Here is an 18,500-nt window from a genome sequence, read left to right as displayed (position 1 = left end):
ACCAAGTTTTAGGACAGCCCAAATGTTGCTGATTACCTCAGGTCCGTGCATGGGCTGTTTGCAGAATTCCTGCTCTTATGCATGTCTGCAATACCTTAAATCATTTTTGATGAATAGGACCATTTCTCAGTCAGCAATAAGCTGCATGCAAAAAAGCATATGTGAACATTTAGAGGAGTCACTTAGGGTTTGTTTTGCTTTAAAGTGCCAAGCTTAACACCCAACAGGACGTTTCACACTCTGCTCCAAGTAGACATGGAGAAGCCAAGTCCAATCTGCCATATAGCAACTGCTGACTCAGCTCTAGTGCAAACAGAGCCCAACTCTCACTTGCATTGATCACAGTTCCCAAAGTGCAAGAGCCAGAAACTCAAGTAAATAAAGTCAGGATTCCACTTTAAATATACAGATGCCCCGATTGCTTCTATACAGTGAAAACTGTGGCCTGTTTCCACATACTGAAATGGTTTAGATGAAGTGCTGATGGCCCCCTTGTATTATAACATCTCTCCAAATTAATGTCATAATACAGATGTAGACATACAGCCATAATCTACAAGAAGATACAAGCTGTTGCTTCTCCTTCCCTCTTAAATTTTGTTTAAACCAAAAAGAAACTGGTTTTAACATGGACTTAGCCTTTCAGAACAAACTTGCCAAGTGCTGTTGACAGTTTTCCACTTCCTTTGGACCTCATTTGTCTAGAATTAGAAGTTATGTTTTCCTTGTTAAGAGACCACTTTGTAAACAATTGATAAAATTGCTAGTTTCTGAATTGTTTTCCCTTAGCTCCTTACAGTCAAGAGAATCATAAACAATTAAAACATCTGTTGGCTCAACAGTTAGTCTTCAGTCAGAATACTGCAAATTCACCTTTGCTTTCTCACCACTACCACATCCCCCCAAAAATCCATATATGTGCTCACAAACGTGAAAGAAAACATTTTTTAAAACCCTACACAAGTCAAGTGATGTGTACAAGGTTAGTATGCTACAAAATTCACTTGTTTGGTACACAAAAGCTACCAAGCTTGCTGGATAGACTCAATGTTTTGAGAGGCAATTATCTTGCTTTAACTTCATTGGAACCTTAATAAGTGCCTGTTTTTTACGGTCCGAAGTGAAAGTTAGTCCTCAGTCCATGACTTTGGCAACAGATACCCATCTAACACTCCATAGGCATCAGGCTCAAAACAATGACCCCACTGAATTTGTGAGCTGCAGGAGCTGAGGAGGAGGCATTTGTTTGCTGCTGTTGCTGTGATGAAAACCTCCAGCAGAAGGGAGACAAGAGCTACAGGCAGTGACACCTTCCACCACGGCTGCTTAGTCCAACAGACCCCTGAGAGCAACATAACAGGTACCTTTCAAGATGGAAGAGAAGGCAGCAGCCACCAAGGCACTAAAATAGAAAGATAAATACTTGAAGGCTATATATGCTTGGATCCATCGAAACCAAAATGGCCAGGATAGGAAAAAAAGAGACAATGCCATAAGTTCAATTTTTTTTTTTTTTTAAGGAACCCTGGTCTGCACAAAAACACTACCTTCAAGGTTGTGTTCAGCCCTACCAAAATAAAAGCACACTTGTTGACTTTAGTGAAGCTCCAGTGCCCTTTTGCCTTCTGAAAACAAACAAACAAAACCAAACAAAAAAACCCCCAACAACAACAAACAAACAAAACCACAAACAAAACAAAACAAACACACACAAACACACAAAACCCACCAAACCACAACCAAAAAAGCTAAATCATGGTTGACACACTTTGGTTTTGTTTGAATGTTAAAGTTTACAAATAACTGCACACAGACACCATAAATCTACCACAGAATCTGACACCACTGGCAGATGTTATACAAAATGACCCCAGAAAAGGAAAGGGCAGGGATTACCAGGGAAATCGGTTTTGCATAGAAATGGACATTTATAAGTTACCTCCTGATACACACAAGATTCCTCTAGAGAGACTGCAGTTCAGCCTGTGAGTGCTGGTTCTCTATCAGTATTTCTTTTAGGAATACTGAGAAAATGGAAAAATTATTCTCCTCTTGGAAAGCTGCTTATGGACATGAGAAATTTTCAGTGCAAATCTAACTTCATTTTCCAGTTCCGTAAAGGCATTTTTTTCTGAAGTTTTTGCCATCAACTTTAAAACTATACTTCAAATAGAGTCAATAAAATTAGAATAAAACAGAAGATCTTAGTCTGTTATGATAACAGACTGCACACCTGCAAATCAAGATCGAAGAACTCTTACTAGCACTAATATAGAAAACTGAAGCAGTGCCATACATCAGATTTACTTTTCATCTTGCACTAGCAATGCTTACATTTTCAGAATTCTGTCTTGAATTTAATTTCCCTTCATCAAAGCAGGATGCTAACCTATAGATGGAGTTTTACCATGAACACAAATAAGGAAGCATTTGAGAAGGGTGAGTGTTTAAGACCCTCATACAGGTGTACATATATATGTATAAGGAACAAGAGACTGCTGGGCTCTGCAGGCGATAGTTTTGTACAGTGCACAATTTGTACATGAGAGAAATATCTGTTAGTCTAAGAAAAAAAGAACTGTCTTCAGCTGGTATTTTCATTTAATTACTGTCATTAAGAACAAAATTCAGCTTCTCCGCTGGTCAGCTCAATGCAGATGCAATGGTCTGGTCCTGAAGGAATCAAAGGAGTCTTACGGCGGCAAGCAAGAAAACTTCACCCTTCTACAGAGGCAACAGGAGCCAGAGCCAGATTCTCACCTCTGTTCCAGGCTAATATTACAAAATCCTACTAATAAGGAATTCCTCTTTTATAGAGCCATAGCATGTCCAACAGCACAATGGTGGTCAGCCTTCAAGGCTACATCTACAGGGCTAAATGGAACAGGGCCACAAATGGGCGTGCGGTCCTGAGGCCAAACAGCACATGCTGGCCTGTCTGATCTCCCATGGGACCTAGTGGCCCCAAGGGACACCTGTGAAGGGATCCAGACCTGGGCCAATCTGGTGAGAACAGTCCCTTGTGTGCCACCACGCCACCACATCCAGACACTCACACAAACCAGCAGCACACGAGGGAACGACTCAGAAGAATGAGAGGGCAGCATTCAAGCTCATTCATTTAGCAGCACAGGTATCGTCTGAGAATACTTGTGGACTTTACACAAGAAAGTACAGCACTGAGCAAACCCTGAATGCTGAATTAGATACCGCACGTTGATGCTGCTGTGGCTGTAGAGGTCACATGTCAAAAATAAAGCCTCCAAATGGGATGGATCCCATGGCCTAGGCAAAATGAGCATCCCCAGCAGCTTTGGTTCTCCTCTAGGTAAATGGAACAGCCCAAAAGGGGTATCAGAAAACAAGATCTTATATGAAGGGTACACAAGAACAACACATTCTGAAACATGCAATTGTATCCAGGAATCAGGAAAAGCCTAGGAGGGAAGCAAATGGAGGGAGGACTCAGCTTTATGTTGCATTAGCAAGGATTGAACTGCACAACTGCAGCACAGCATTAGCAAGGATGGAAAATCTGCAGTTGTTTGTCACAGCTGTATGTATTCACACTTACAGTTAATAATAACTATCAAGTTCCCTGCAAGACCCGCTGCAATAAAATGAGTGCTTAATTATAGCTTGGAACAATAATATTCAGTCATGCTTTGCTTTCTAAAAATCCCAGTGTCAGACTTTTGTGTAATTATGCCCTTGATAAGCAAATGTGAGTCACAAGTATTGCCAGCCAACTACAAAAAAAAGCAGGTTTCTCTCTGTGGCAGCAAGACCAGCATCCAACAGGCTTTTCTCACCTGCAAGAAACTAATTTGAAAACAGATCACAAAAGTGAAATAAAACAGGACAGGACATATTTACTCAGGAAGGAGACCTAAATTTTTGCTTAGAAAAATGCAGAGGTGCAAATATTGATTTTATTATTACACTAGACAGACACAGTCTATGGACCTGCCTGCTCTCCAAAACCTCAGAATAAAGCTAAATTTCCCATCGCAGGAACTCAATGTACATTAGCATGGAGCTGCTGAAACTTGGATTGCTATACACTATGTATTCAACCAGCCAGGTCTTTTTGTGATCCTTAGGCATGGAGAGGAAGCATTTGAATATCAACAAGCCATGAATGGAACTCTGCTGCACGGATAATGAACCAAGTGCTATTTGCAAATTTACTAGAGTGAAACACTCTCGTATTTGTTGTTTTGGCTCACCAACAGAAAAAATAATATACAACCAGCACAATTACACTGGCATGGATTTTGGTTTTCCTTTCCTCTAGGTTTTTAAATTATAGAAATACATTCAAACATTTAATTAGACTTTGGCGCCTCCAAACTTTGCCAATGGAGAGCTGGGTGAGCCTTGTGATGTTGCACAGATCAACTAAGCAAACTCAGGAAAAAGGTAAATAAAACACAAAATATATAATTAAAGCATCTGCCACATTCACAGCTCAGCCTTAATTCCACACCATCATATGCTGAAAATAGTCAGTGGGAGTGCCTGTGTAGCACCTGCAATCTTGAATTCCCCACCAAGAAAAAGTGTCTTTTATTTTACAAATAAGGCATTGGAATTATTGCTCATGAACATTCAATAGACATCCCTCACTGCCTGTTTCTGCTCAGTGCTTGGCAAGAACCTCAAGAGCATTTCCACTACAGGCCAGGGGTACCAAACCACCTATGTGCAGATCTGCCATAATATCCCAAATTCTGTAACAGGCCATATGCAGCATTTTAATAAGACAAGGGAGAACTAATTTCTGTACCTGTCTACCACAAATCTTGGCCAAGTTGCTTAAGTCCTGGAGCCGAGGACACGCACATCTGCTACTGTCCAGCTGCAGATGGTAGCTCCTTAAGGCACAGTATCTCATCCCCTTTCAGCTAGGTGCTATACTTTGATCTCCTCATCCATCAAACAGGCATAATGACTTCTACTTTCCTTGGAAAGTCTTCCAAGACCTAGTTATTGCTTAAAACTAGCATACATGCTCTTATATAGACCACGGGAAAAGGCATTTCATTGCTTAAAACACTACTTGGGACCAAAGCGAGGTCACAACTGCAGCACAGGACTGCATGGCAGGCAGATAAGCCTGCTGTGCCAGGCTGTGTCACCCAGCATAGAGTTATGATGGAGACCACCTTCCCCTCCACCCCACCCTGCCCCCATGGCAAGCAGTTTCCGAGAACTGTGTCTAGAGAATAGGAGACAAAGAAAAAGATGCCATGAAACATGGAAATAGCATCCTGAACTGCTGTTGGGCCCTGGGAACACTCTCTTCTGGCAATATCTGGTCATCCCCACCGAAGACACATCTATGCCACGTGGCCCCAGCCAGGCAGTGCACATGGTGTGAGACCACGTACTGTTCTGACTGCCAGCCTGCACCCAAACGGGTACAGCTATATTTGGGTAGCACAGTACTCAGTGTAATCAGTCCAGCCTAAGATAATTAGTCAAGCGTGCTTGGTTCTGGAGTTGTTACTACACACAAAGCCAGCTCAAGCCTCAAAAGGCAGGCTTCCCTTAAACAATATTTATCCACATGCTCCAAACTATCCAAGCAAGGTGATGCCAAGACTTTTAATAGGCTTCATAATGCAACTATTTTCAGATCTTAGTGCTAAGCTAGAAATCTGGATTTTCCAAAACATTATTTAAAAAAAGAACAGATGACCAAACAACCCCCTGCTGGGGGGAAGGGAGGAGAGAACAACCAAAACAAAACAACTAAAACAAACCAAACCCACCACTTTCTGCTATCACATTGACACAGCAGGACCACTCTAAACTGCTTTGCCCCAGATGTAGAAGTAGGTTGAAATATTGCTTACGAGTCCATGCACAGCAAGAGCTGGCTACTCCTCAAAGGATGGGGATCTCCAGGCCAGCAGGGCCTATCTGAGCAGCCCAGTAAGGCATGTGGGCAGCCCCAGAGGTGGCTACAAGTCCAAATCACCAGGCATACCCACAGTGGCAACACAAGTCCAATACCAAGCCAGGAAGATGTCAGGATCATGTCCAGTGAGGGTGGCCAAGGTCAGACACAGTCCCACAGTGGCCAGGCAAGTCCACAGGGACAAGTCAGCCAGAAAAACAGCCAACACACTGAGGTCTGGAGCAACAAAGACCAGCACTCCTAAACTGCTGTTTAGGGAGAAAGTATGAGCCCCAGGTAGAGCTTAAATGGAGCTCCTGGGCTGTGGGCAGGGTGGGTGGAGACCCCAGGAGAGGCTGATCAGGATAGTTAAGGCTATTAGTGCCCTCAGGCCCTGAAGGCTCCCTGCAGAGATGAAAAAGTATTTTAAAAGATAGAACAAATATTCCCATTTAAATATGAGGGAGGCAACCCTGCTTTACATAACTGGCACTGGATACTGTACCCTGAAATAAAATCAAGCAGATAACATGAAATCTCCTTCATACTAATGCCAAGGCCCTCGCTTGCCCAGGCTGCTCAGGCTTATTTCCAAATCCTGCTAACATGTGGGAAGAACCCATACTCCCTCTCACTTCACCATCAGCATTCAAACTGACACTCCTAAAGAAAGTGCAGGCAGGTCAGTGTCCAAGAATGGCTATTTTCACAGAGCTTTCAGGAGTAACTGGAGGGAATCTGCCTGTCAGTTTTGAGTGCTCAGAAAATGCAGGATACCTTTAAAGTGCGGACTAAACATTGCTCAGAAAAGCAAAAGACTGGTTGCATTCATCTTACAAAATGTTCCCGGCCACCCAGTACTGTCTCCTTAATCCACTTGGAGCAAAGCTGATCTTTCCACTGAGCACAGGTGACTGATTTAATAGACCATGACTGCACCTGGGGAGGAACGACCCCACGCACCAGTATATCCTGGGGGGCTGCCCAGCTGGAAAATGGCTTTACAGAAAAGGACCTGGGGCACTTGGCTGACAGCACATTGAACATGAGCCAGAAAGGTGCCCTTGCTGCAAAGAAGGCCAGCGGTATCCTGGGCTGCGTTAGGAGGAGTGTTGCCAGCAGGTTGAGGGATGTGATCCTTCCTCTCTATTAAGCACTGGTGAGGCCACAGCTGTAATTCTGGATCCAGTTCTGGGCTCCCCAGTACAAGAGAGACATGGACAGAGAGAGTCCAGCAAAGGGCCACAAAGATGATTAAGGGACTGGAGCATCTCTTCTATGAGGAAAGGCTCAGAGAGCTGGGACTGTGAAGCCTGGAGAAGAGAAGGCTCAGGAGGATCTCATCTATGTATATAAATACCTGAAGGGAGGGTGCAAAGATGACAGAGCCAGGCACTTTTCAGTGGTGCCCAGTGGCAGGGCAAAGGGCACACACTGAAACACAGGATGTTCCCTTGGAACATCAGGAAACACTTTTTCACTGTGAGGGTGACGAAGTGCTGGCACAGGTTGCCCCAGGAGGCTGTGGAGTCTCCATCCTTGGAGATACTCAAAAGCCATCTGGACATGGTCCTGGGCACCCAGCTCTCGGTGACCCTACTTGAGCAGAGGAACTGGACAGGGTGACCACCAGAGGTGTCTTCTAACCTCAACCACTCAGTTATTCTGAAAAATACCTGGACAGGTATGATCCCCATACGTGAGATAGAAGAAACAATGGCGCACAGGTTTGTCCAATTGCTGTTAAAGGCAGTACTTGGGCTGCCTGTGTTGTTCAGAGTTGTGCCCTAGAGTGGTTTGTGTATTGCAACTGCTGAATTATAAGGCCTGTCCCAAAGGGCTTCAAAAGATGAGGACCAACCCAGAGGTCTTTCAGAAGACCTGAAAATCCCTGGACTATGATTTTCATCTCCTCTACTAGAAGGTATTCAATGTTTCTTTTTTATCCCCAGTCTTCACTACTAGGAAAATAAGTATATTGACATGGATTATAAGTATCAGGGGATTTTTAAATGAGACACTGGGAAGAACTGGAAGAGTTTCATATTTAAACACAAAACTTATCTATTTAAATTCTGCCTTTTAGACTATGTGCTTTTTCAAACTATGATTCTAACCACAACCTTTTCTACCATCAAAAAAAAATGCAAGCTTCCTGCTAAGCACTGTTATCTATTCTATAAGCTTGTCAAATATGTTGTTATACATAAATTATGAATCTAACAAACTACTGTCAGTGTGCACTTTCTACGCTCAAAAGGGTAATAAAGTCTTGTACTGCTGTGTTAATTATTCCATTAGCTGAAATATCGGGAGTCTGAGCTTTGGACCAGAAGGCTGTGGGCACACCAACCATTGACTAAATGGTATGTTTTCTGAAAATCCCTTATTAGCACTTTGGCAACATGCCTCTGCTACTCTGAGAGCCAGATATCACCACCTTGAGATAATGTCAGTCATTTAGCTTTTCACAGCAATACCTCAGCCACAAGCAAAAAAGCCTTCAGATCAAATCAATATTATACTGGTTTTACTCTTTTTCACCTAGTTAAGATGGACTGGATTCTGATCTTTCATATTTCATAGCTGTAATGACATTGCTAGCCAGTAATTAGCAATTTTTCTCACCAGTGCATACTCTTACCCTGAAACAGTCCCCAAGAGCCCAATTTAGAGACATATATCTCATTTGTTTAACACAAATTTAGCCTCCTAAATTATTCCTTTTTTCCATAAACAGCCAGCACTAGAGCCCTGAGGCACCATATGTAATTAATATAGATGTATTTTTTTAACTATTTTTGTATGCACGCATAGCCAGAAGTCAGACACTTTCTGTAGATTTGCATTCATTATATAATAAGATACAGTCCTAGATGTCTTAGAAAATGGTCATGAATGAAGATGGCAGAGAAGTAGACAAAAATAGAAAACAAGAAATAAAATCCATGGAAAGAACATAGCATATAAAGAATGGCAAAATGCTTTCTGTTAACAGAGGAAGGGCTTCAAAGTTCTCAACTCAAAGAATGCTCTTTCCCTACAAGTTAAATTAAAACCTCCAGGTATTTTTGCTGATCTTAGGAAATTGTTTTGTATGCTTACACTTGCAGCTGAAATCCCCTAGAAGTCAAAATGCCCTGCCACCCCCAACACATCTCTCCTCTCCCCTCTTGTTTTCTCTGTGTTACTGGATGTAAATCACTCCTTGGGCTGGTAGAGATAACAATGCAGCTAACGAATAGGGTCACAGAGCCCAGTGGATTAAAAAATGACGTTAAAACTATTTCCTACCTTCCTATAGTTGTCCTTTAGGCCCTTAAGGACTTTGAAGTGATGCCCATTGTTTTAATGTATGTATGCTCAACTCTAGCTTAATAATGTGTCCCACAGATTAGATGAAATGTTTTATGGAATAAAAAAATATATATTAGAAAAAGTATCCAAAAGAAATATATCACATTTCAACCAGAGACTAACCACAGATAACAGACTCCCCAGAACACTAACATTTCTACATCGCCTGTTTCATTAATCTAGCAAAAAGCTCTGTCATTGATGCACTCCCACACTGCACGAAACAACAGGAGACTAACCAGAACGTCACAAGTGACTGTGCTCTCCAACTGGAAGGACTGGGGCTGTTTGGCACCTGGTCAGAGAAAAAAAGCAGCTCACCAAGTCCTCTCACCCTTCATCCTCATCGCAAATAACATGTCAGGTTCTCATCGTTTTAAGGAGGAGATGGGAGGTGTAACATTGGTGGTTGGACATGAAAGAGTAATTTAACATCTGAGGGCTCTACAAAGGATGGTTAGGTTGCCAGGAGACAACATGGGATGTTTGCTTGCGTGCTGGCCAGGGAAAAGAGCAGTCCTGCCTCAGGTGGTCTCTTCAGGTCCTTGCTTGAGCGCTGGGAAAGGGCTCTGAAGGTATCAGAGAAACCAGTGACTGGAGTTCGGGTTAACAGAAACAGCAGTGAAATCAGTGGGGAAAGGCAGGAGGCCAAGCAGTCACTGTTAATGAGATAGGAGTCAGTTTTGCAGTTGAAAAACCCCTAAGCTTGAAAAAAGAAAGAATAAAAGAATTAATTAATAAGTTTTTAGAATTAATTAATAAATGAGGGCTCGACTGTTTTCCCGCACTTCTCTCATGTGATCAGAAGCGGCTGGTAACTCGTATGATATAGACAGACTGGTGCGCTCTATCAGAATAAACCTTTTTCCTCTACTGTCTGAGGCCTTTTCATCAAAACAACATTAGAGATAAATTAAGGTTTTATTAATTTATGCCTTTGGTCTTATCCATATACCACACTCTAAACACATATAGTCCCCCTGCAATCATAGCATCATAATGCAATCACATGATACGCAAATGTTGCATTATCCTACTGTGACTTAAAGACTAGGCCTTAAGATCAATAAAGCCACTGGAAGCCACTTTGCAAACTGTAACTGGAATACATTTTGCTCTTAAGTGGATGAAAATTCATCCTGAAATGCCACGGGTACCAATATGTGGCTTTTCTATTTTACAAACATTTTATATTCTGTGACATGTTTGAAAGCAGAAAGGTCACGTGCTGGTACTTGTGGCATTTCAGGACGAATTGTGTCAGGCCCTTTCTTGGACATATGTGATGGGCACTGAGTGAAACAGCAGATTGCATTTCCCACCGTCCCTGTACTCATGCTCCCCAGAGCTCAGGAAACTGCCAGGTGAGTCCCTTGAGGAATGGTGTCTCCAAGAGCTCCCACAAGAGCACTGCACCTCTGCCCCACTGATGATTCAAGCCCAGGCTAAGTCCGAGCCTCTTAAGTTAGATGCAAGCAAAACCCAGTCAAGTCAAATAGTTCCTGACTGTCTTCTGGTCTCCTTCAGTGAAACTGAATCAATCTCAAAACCCATTATTGTGTTTAATTGTTCAATTTTGCCGTCAGTGCAAGGCATCATTCCTACATTTAATTACACAGGTTACAATGTAAGTGAGGAAATCTCTTGCCTACTACATTTGACACTGCTCAGCTAGTATATATGTATGTTCCTGGCATAAGCAATAATACCTTAAAAAATACTACAAATGGCTGCAATAAAAGAAAGGGCAATATCATTGCTCAGAATAACAGTCTTGAGAAATATTTAGATCTTGAATGTGTGGCTAAGCAACACCAAACACTCTGTGAACTTAAATATTCATTTGGAAGTATCAGCAGCAGACCACTGCCTCGATGCTTAGCACAGTAATAACCCTTAACTGAAATGACTGCAATACTTATCACGCACTTTGGCAAGATTTTTAAAGTATTTGAAGTCTACAAGCTATGAACCACTCAGAGAAGGAAAAAAAAGTGCTGCATGCTCTAAAATCTATTTTAATGCCAAATTAATTCCTTCAACTCAAATTCCAGCTAAATGGCATCTTGACTCTGCTGTAAAGAAGAAAAATAGACCCAGTAGGTTGCATATTCTGCTGTATGTTCTCTTCTCCTGTACAGTGAAGTGTTATAAGGCATAATTAGATAAATACTAATGGCAAATTATTGGTGTCAACCACTATCATTCCATCTATTTCAAGGGATGATGGCACTTCAGGATCTGACCATATTCTACTGATTTTTTGACAAATTTGTGATGTTGGCATTAAAAGGCTGATCAGACATAACTGCAGGGTTTGAAGTGAAAACACCAATGAGCTAGTAACATAAAAAATTTATGGGACATAAAAACAGTTGCTCCAACTCATATAATGTCATTAACAGGACATAATCAAATAGGAAGAAAGTTGGAACAGTGTGAAAGGAAAAGGTCACCTTCTCATGAGAGAGCCTACACTTTTGTGAGGAGCCACACATTGCATTTAGTTAGATCAGTACCCTTAAGCTTTGTTAGATCGATTCCAAATGATTGTGTGTGTTGTCTAAAGAGCAGATACAACAAAAGAGAGCTTCAAAGCAAGTCTCATTAAACAAATACACTCACCTACCACCTAATATAACGTATATGTATATGTGTATGTATATGTACAGGAGAAAGCTGATGTTAAGCAGGACAAAAAGCAGGTTATTCACTTCCCTGACTGTGTAACTTTCTTTTCATATGAGCTTACATCCCTGCCTTCCTTTACAAAGATATTCAAGATTTTTTAACCCATGCAGCATCCAGACTTATCTTTTTATTACTCCTGACTGAATAAAACACACCAATCATTTTATATTACAAAAAAATTTGATGCACCGTTTTGAAACTGAAGGACAGCAATGGGAGAAGTTTTCCACAGGCACATACAGCAAGACTTAGCTGAGGAAATCTTAGCTGAGGAAGTTTCAACACAGAGGGAGCAATTTCAAACTGCCAGCATCCCGGGAAGAAACTCCTAACACTTACCAAGCTCGTTCCTCACCCTAAAGCTCTACCTGGGTGACTGCATAAGAAAACTGGAAGGTTAATATACAGGGTGTTTCAAAAAGGTGGACCCAGTTTGAAGTCACTACATCTCTGCAACCACAAACTATCAATTATCCTCTCAATGTTGTCCATACGGCAGGTGAAGGGAATACAGTGCAGTTATAAAAAGCTTACTAAAACTTGATAAATCATTAAACCGCTTGTAATTTTTTGTGTAATTGTAACATATTTGGCCCATCATTTTTGAAACACTCTGTAACTTCCAGCCATCTGCTTCCCCCAAAACAAACCGGCCCCCTCCTCACATCGCACCGCTGGAGCAAACAGCGCTCTTCCTCTGAACAAGCCCCCGCTGCTTCCTCGCTGGACGGGGGAAAGATGCCCGAGGGTGGGCTCTTCCCCTCCACACCCCGGGGCACCTCCTGCCCTTCCCCTTCCCCTCGGGGCTGCGCCGCCCGCCGCCGCTTGGACAAGCGCCGCGCCGACGAAGCGGCGGGGCGGCCGGGTGCCGGCGGCGGCTGCGGGGAGCCCCGGCGGTCCCGCCTCCCCCCGCTGACACTCACGGGTGCCGGGGCTGCGGGTGGGTGCCGGGGGCTCCGCCGGGCCGCCCGCTTCCTCCTCCTCCTCTTCCTCCGCCTCCTCCTCCTCCTCCCCGCGGGGCTTCAGCACCGCGGACAGCGGCGGCGGGGCTCCGGGGAGGGCGGCGGGGGCCGGCTCGGTGCCCACCCGCACCAGGGCGCGCCGCGGCCGGCCCAGGGCCGAGGTGACGGAGCCCATGGCCGCCCCGCGCCGCCCGCTGCGCCCCGCCGGGCCCCGCCTCTGCGCGGGCAGCGGCCCCCGGCACGGCCCGAGCGCCGCTCCCCTGGCCCCACCTCCCCGCCCGGAAGAAAAGCTCCCGCTCCTGGCGCGGCCGAGCCCCATCCCGCCTCACCGGGACGCTGTGTTTCTTCCCCCGCCCCACGCAAGAAGTGTGGAGAGGCAGGAGGGGAAGGGCTCACCCCGAACACCCCCAGACCTGCGCGCCCTCCTCCCGCTTCCCCGGAAAGCCCCGTCCCAACCCATGGGTGTCGGCTGTGGTGCGTGAGCGCCACTGGCATCACGGAGTTCACGGGCACTGTTGGAGAAGACACATTCACGCTGCTCTTCATCCTCTTCTTAAGGGAGCGGGAGTAAATGTAACACTTTTTGCTGTTTCTTAATGTCCACATCTGTCGTTCAACATTGTCTCCTGGGTTATCTGCTCGCAGACAGAGAGGCAGTACGGTGGTATCCAGTGAACTCAGCGCTGGGCACCCTGCTCTAGCTGACCCTGCCTTTTGCAGGGGGCTTGGGCTGGATGGTCTCCAGAGACACCTTCCAACCTCAACTGCTCTGCGCTATTAGCCGTTGCAATATCATGTACCATAATATATTGATAGCTTATAACTGCAGAGTTTAGTACGATAGATATAGTTGCCAACTAGCACGTCTTGCACAATCCAGAGGCAGCTCTCAGCTGCGGGAGATTTCCAAAGCCAACTTTAATCTTGTATCCGTAAAACAGATATTGTAAAACTTCACCAGGGCACTGCAAGTTGTTAAGGCACTTCAGTACCATCATAACTGTGATAGATATTTCCTTAGATGTTTAAAAACAGAGTAGAACATAGATACACTTCCCTGAGCATATTGTCTCTGTTTCTTCACTTAACTGTTCAGCAATACCAATTAGCAACACAAATGTAACCGGCTGCATCCCTACCAAGAACAGAAGTCAAATAATTGCAGCCTGTTATCCCAGGCTTGTCTGGAGAGAATCCGCCCCTTTCCCAAGCAGCTCTGCTCCTCAGAGCTGACTGCTGCCAGCTGCTCCGCTCTCCTGTTATGCCGTTACAGCGAGATCCCAAAGCAACTCGACACTGACGTAAAAAACTGTGAATGGGAATTTCCTTTGCTAGGGCAGTCTGCCTCTTCTGGATGAAAACAGTGCCACTACTGCATCGGAAAGCAAGAAAACGATGGCACACACAGCCTGTTCTTTTTAACCCTCTGCAACCGTTCAATTATTTTGTTGTCTCTGCGTCTCTGCCTGTATTTTCTTCTTGATTCTGCTTGCAGAGAAGACAGTTTCAGCACAAAGTAGCATTTCAGGGAGAGAACATGTCTTGTTCTCTGGGGATGTTGCTTGATCAGGAAGAACTTTGGATAACCACAAGAAAGAACTGGAAATAAAACATTAGCTTTTCTTTTAGAACAACCCCACCTCCCATTTTCCTAAGTTTTGGTGTGTGGTAAGGGACGGTTTGTTTTAAGTAAACAATAATTTTTTAAAATATAATGCTTTAAATTGAATGAGTAAAAGTAATAATGACATGCAGCATTGTAGAGTTATGCAATACAGGCACAAAATCTTAAGAAATGCAAGAATTAAACTTGCAGCCCAACACGAAACTAAATTGCACACAGGCATTGTAATTCCGTCTTTAACTGTATGATCCTATGCATGTTTTTTTTTTTCCTCATAGCATTACCAGCAAGATCTAAATAGAGCATTTCCACACAGTCCCTTCAGACAGCTAGACGCACCTACAACACAGGCCCTGCACACACAGCCTAAAGAAAAATATACAATTTGTTCCTGAGCTGGGCCATCTCAGATTATCAGGGGGTACATGACAAATAGTTTTGGTGAATCACCATCTAAAAGCTGCCTTACAGTCACAATGGCAATGTAATAGCAGGAGCAGCTATCACAGAGTTAAGGACTGATGGTCAATTATTTTTCTGAAATGCAAAATAGATGAAATCGAAGTCTGCCACAAGACAAGAGCTGAGTTCTGTTTCTAGCTCTGCCTGAAATGATCTTCTGTCGCTGTATTTCAGCCTTAATGAAAATGAGGCTTATCGGATCACTGGCTTCCTCATAATTTTTTAACTCCCTATCAGGTTTGTCTGAATTTAAATGGTCTAGTGCTCAAAGACGCAAAGCTACTGCAAGTTTCGTGAAACGATTTAGTGAGAATAAGTGACCAGAACTCCTCACCAATGTGGGAAACACTGCAGCATTAACTTATTTCTTATCAGGCATTGACTTGTCAAGTCCCAAATTGTCAGGAAATGAGGCTCCATAAGTTCATGGCACAGTTAACATGAGGATTATCTCTCTCCCTCCACAGCATCACAGAATCACAGAATGTTAGGGTTTGGAAGGGACCTTGAAAGATCATCTAGCCCGATGACTCTGACGGAGCACGAACAGCCAGATGAGGTTACACAGGAACGTGTCCAGATGGGTTTTCAATCTCTCCAGAGAAGAGGACTCCACAACCTCCCTGGGCACAACCTCCCTCCTCATAAGGGAGATGCTCCACTCTTTTAATAACATCAAACAACCTAAAACAACCAGCCTAAACTAACCAACCAAAACCAGGCTAAACCATCACACCTAAAACAAGCAACCTAAGACCACCAACCTAAACCAAACTCAACAAACCTTCAACAACCTAAGCCAACCAGCCTTCAGTGACCTACAAACGCACAACCCACCAACAACCTCATAGTGTCAAACAACCAGCCTCCAACAACCAGCCTCAAAAGAACAACCCAAAACAACTCAGAGCAACTGGAAGGCAAAACGTCTGCTCGTCAGCGCTACGTGTCACGCTTTGCAAAAGATCCCACGGTACCACACACCTCTTCTTCTTCTTCTTCTTCTTCTTCTTCTTTTGGGCATGGTCAGTCCCGTGCCTCATTCTCAAGGTTCTCCCTCTTCAGGAACCAGGGACAGCTTGGCCTCTACTCCTGCTGCTGCTCTCTGCAGCTCTGGGACTCGCCTTTGCCAGCCTGCAAGGGATGTTTTTTCAAGCTAAACTGAAGAATGCATCAGCCTGCTCCTGGCTACACATGGCCTTGTGTTAATGCTTCTGAGCATTGGCTCAGAAAGAGAATCAGAAAGGGAAATAAAATGACATGAAAAAACATCACATCAAATAACATAAAATAAATTAAATCAACAAATTAGGACATTAAAAATAAATAAACAAAAATAAAACACAACAAACACTTGTAGCCAGTGTGTTATGTGTCCTTGAAAGTGTTTCTGGAGCTAAAACCCCCCTGTCATTTCAGGCAAGTAGTCTCTTTGTTATTTGACTCGCTGTGAGGGTATAGGATAGAACAGAATAGAACAGAAGAGTTCTGCTCTGTGATGCCTGGAGCTCTGCAGGACAAGCCCTGACCGAGCCCTGAGGCCTCCATCCAGGAGAGCCGCTCTCTGCAGGGCAGGGCCCAGGCCCAGCCAGGGACAGGGGCAGACACGAGACGGGCGCACACACCTACAACAGGGCTCAGGGAGGGACCCAAGGCCCCAGGCTGAGCTGACACACGGCCCCTGGGCCCTTGGCACCAGACCGTGGCGGTGGGTGGGGGTCCCAGGGGACGCCAGTCGCCTGTATTGATAAGGATCATGGCCAAAACATTGTGGTGAAAGGAGTTCATCCAGCCGCAGGAGATGACGCATTCAGTATAGGGCGAACTGAGATGTACATGTCAACGACAAGCTAAGGAGCCACAAGCCAGGCCGGCTGGCCCATACCGGAGGTGAGGGATGTGCTGGAGGGCACATAGCTCCGTCTTCTGATATGCCCAGCTTGGCACACAAAGAGGAAAAGCTGAGACCCTTCAACACGGCCCGGGACTTGTCGAGACTTGTCGCAATCACCCCTTCCCCCCAGACTTTCCTCTACTCGGAGAGCTATAAAAAACCTCACCTAAAACAGCACTGGTAGGGAACCCGCCACCCTGAGGACCCTCCGCCCACCAGCCTCGCCGCGGGAACTGCACCCGACACCGGAGGACGCTGCGCTCCTGAACTACAAACCCCAGCATCCTCACCGTGGGACACCGGAGGCCACACATCATCATGCAACTCTCGTCAGCCACACTGCGGAGCCGTAAGACTGGCTGGATCCCTCACCCTTTTCTTTCTTCTTTTCTCTCTGCTCTTTCCTTCTCTCCTTTTTTCTATATCCCTATTTCTTTGTCTCTCCTTCCGTGAGTGCTGATATCCTACTCTCTTTCTCTCTCTCTTATACCTTAGTTTTCCTTCCCTCTCTACCACTCTCTTTCTCTCTCTTTTCCTTCTGAACATACAAGAGTAACATCATCTTAAGCTCTGCTCTTGGATTCTTGTTAAATTTTCTGTTCTAGCTACTCATGGTTGCCAATACATTGCTTGTACAAGGACTTTTTGCTGTTAGACTTTTGCCAAGCCACTATTCGCTCTAACTGGTCTTCCAACACATACTTTTACTAAAACTCATGATTGAATTGGACTCCTGGAGTGATTGTCTGTCATTCACTTGGCATAACCGCGCAGAATTAACCCAGAGTCAACTCACACCTGGTCTCACCTGTTGAGTCAGGGCGCGTGTCGCCTTCAGAGTTAACTCATCCCTCAGCCCGTCTGTTGGGACGGGACAGCCGGTCCCAGCCACTGAGGCCTAGGAGCACCCCCAGGACCCCAACAGAAGGCGACTTCCAAATATTTCCAAGCCACAGAAGGAAAAAGGTGGTCATTTAGTGATTGTAAACCATACTTCTGGTTACATCGATGACCCTGCTGTGCTTCCTCACCATACCAAGTGCAGGCTCCCTGGAGGAATGTTGGCTTTCTCCTCTTTGCACTCAGAAAAAGGAGATGTTCCAGGAGGCAGCAGACATGCCCACAGCAGCCGGCTCCCTGAGCGCTGGGAGACGCGCTTGAGCTGCCGGGGACTCTGGCTTCTCCGATGGTCCAGCCCAGCTGGCAGCTCGGCCAGGGCTCTCTCCTACACGCAGCCACCTCGCCCCAGAGAACAGCCCCAGCTTTGGGACCTCTTGGCTCTTTCCTCCTCTCCTGCACTAAAAATTGACAAGGCACAGAGGGAAAAGTTGGCCATGAGGGGGACTGACCAACCTGCCAGCAAAGAGACGGGTGAAGTCACACGCACACACGGGCTTGTTCTCATCAGACTCGCTCCTGCACAAGTCACGCTAAACCCAACGCAACCAAGCTTCGCCTTTTCATTCAAGATGCCACGTGCAATTTGCAGGAAAAACAGCAAGACGCTAACATTTTCTCAATTAGAAAACTCTTGGGATGAGTTTATAGCAGACTGTTTGTCAACTATTCATTAAGTAGTGGCTGCTTCCAGCAAAAGCAAGCCCC

General features: G+C 44.8%; 1 protein-coding gene across 1 annotated transcript in view; it reads right to left on the bottom strand.

Annotated features, from left to right (window-relative positions):
- PDE1C (phosphodiesterase 1C) overlaps positions 1–13,090 on the bottom strand; it is a 422,458-nt gene extending 409,368 nt beyond the window's left edge. The window contains exon 1 of the mRNA XM_065628628.1: positions 12,877–13,090. Coding sequence (XP_065484700.1) covers positions 12,877–13,090 — 214 coding nt within the window. The remainder of the gene's footprint in view (positions 1–12,876) is intronic.
- Positions 13,091–18,500: the final 5,410 nt, after the last annotated feature.

The sequence above is a fragment of the Caloenas nicobarica genome, chromosome 2 (assembly GCF_036013445.1).
Source record: "Caloenas nicobarica isolate bCalNic1 chromosome 2, bCalNic1.hap1, whole genome shotgun sequence".
In the NCBI taxonomy this organism is placed as follows: Eukaryota; Metazoa; Chordata; class Aves; order Columbiformes; family Columbidae; genus Caloenas; species Caloenas nicobarica.
Note: the sequence above shows the minus strand (reverse complement) of the source record. Positions and strands in the feature narration are given on the sequence as shown.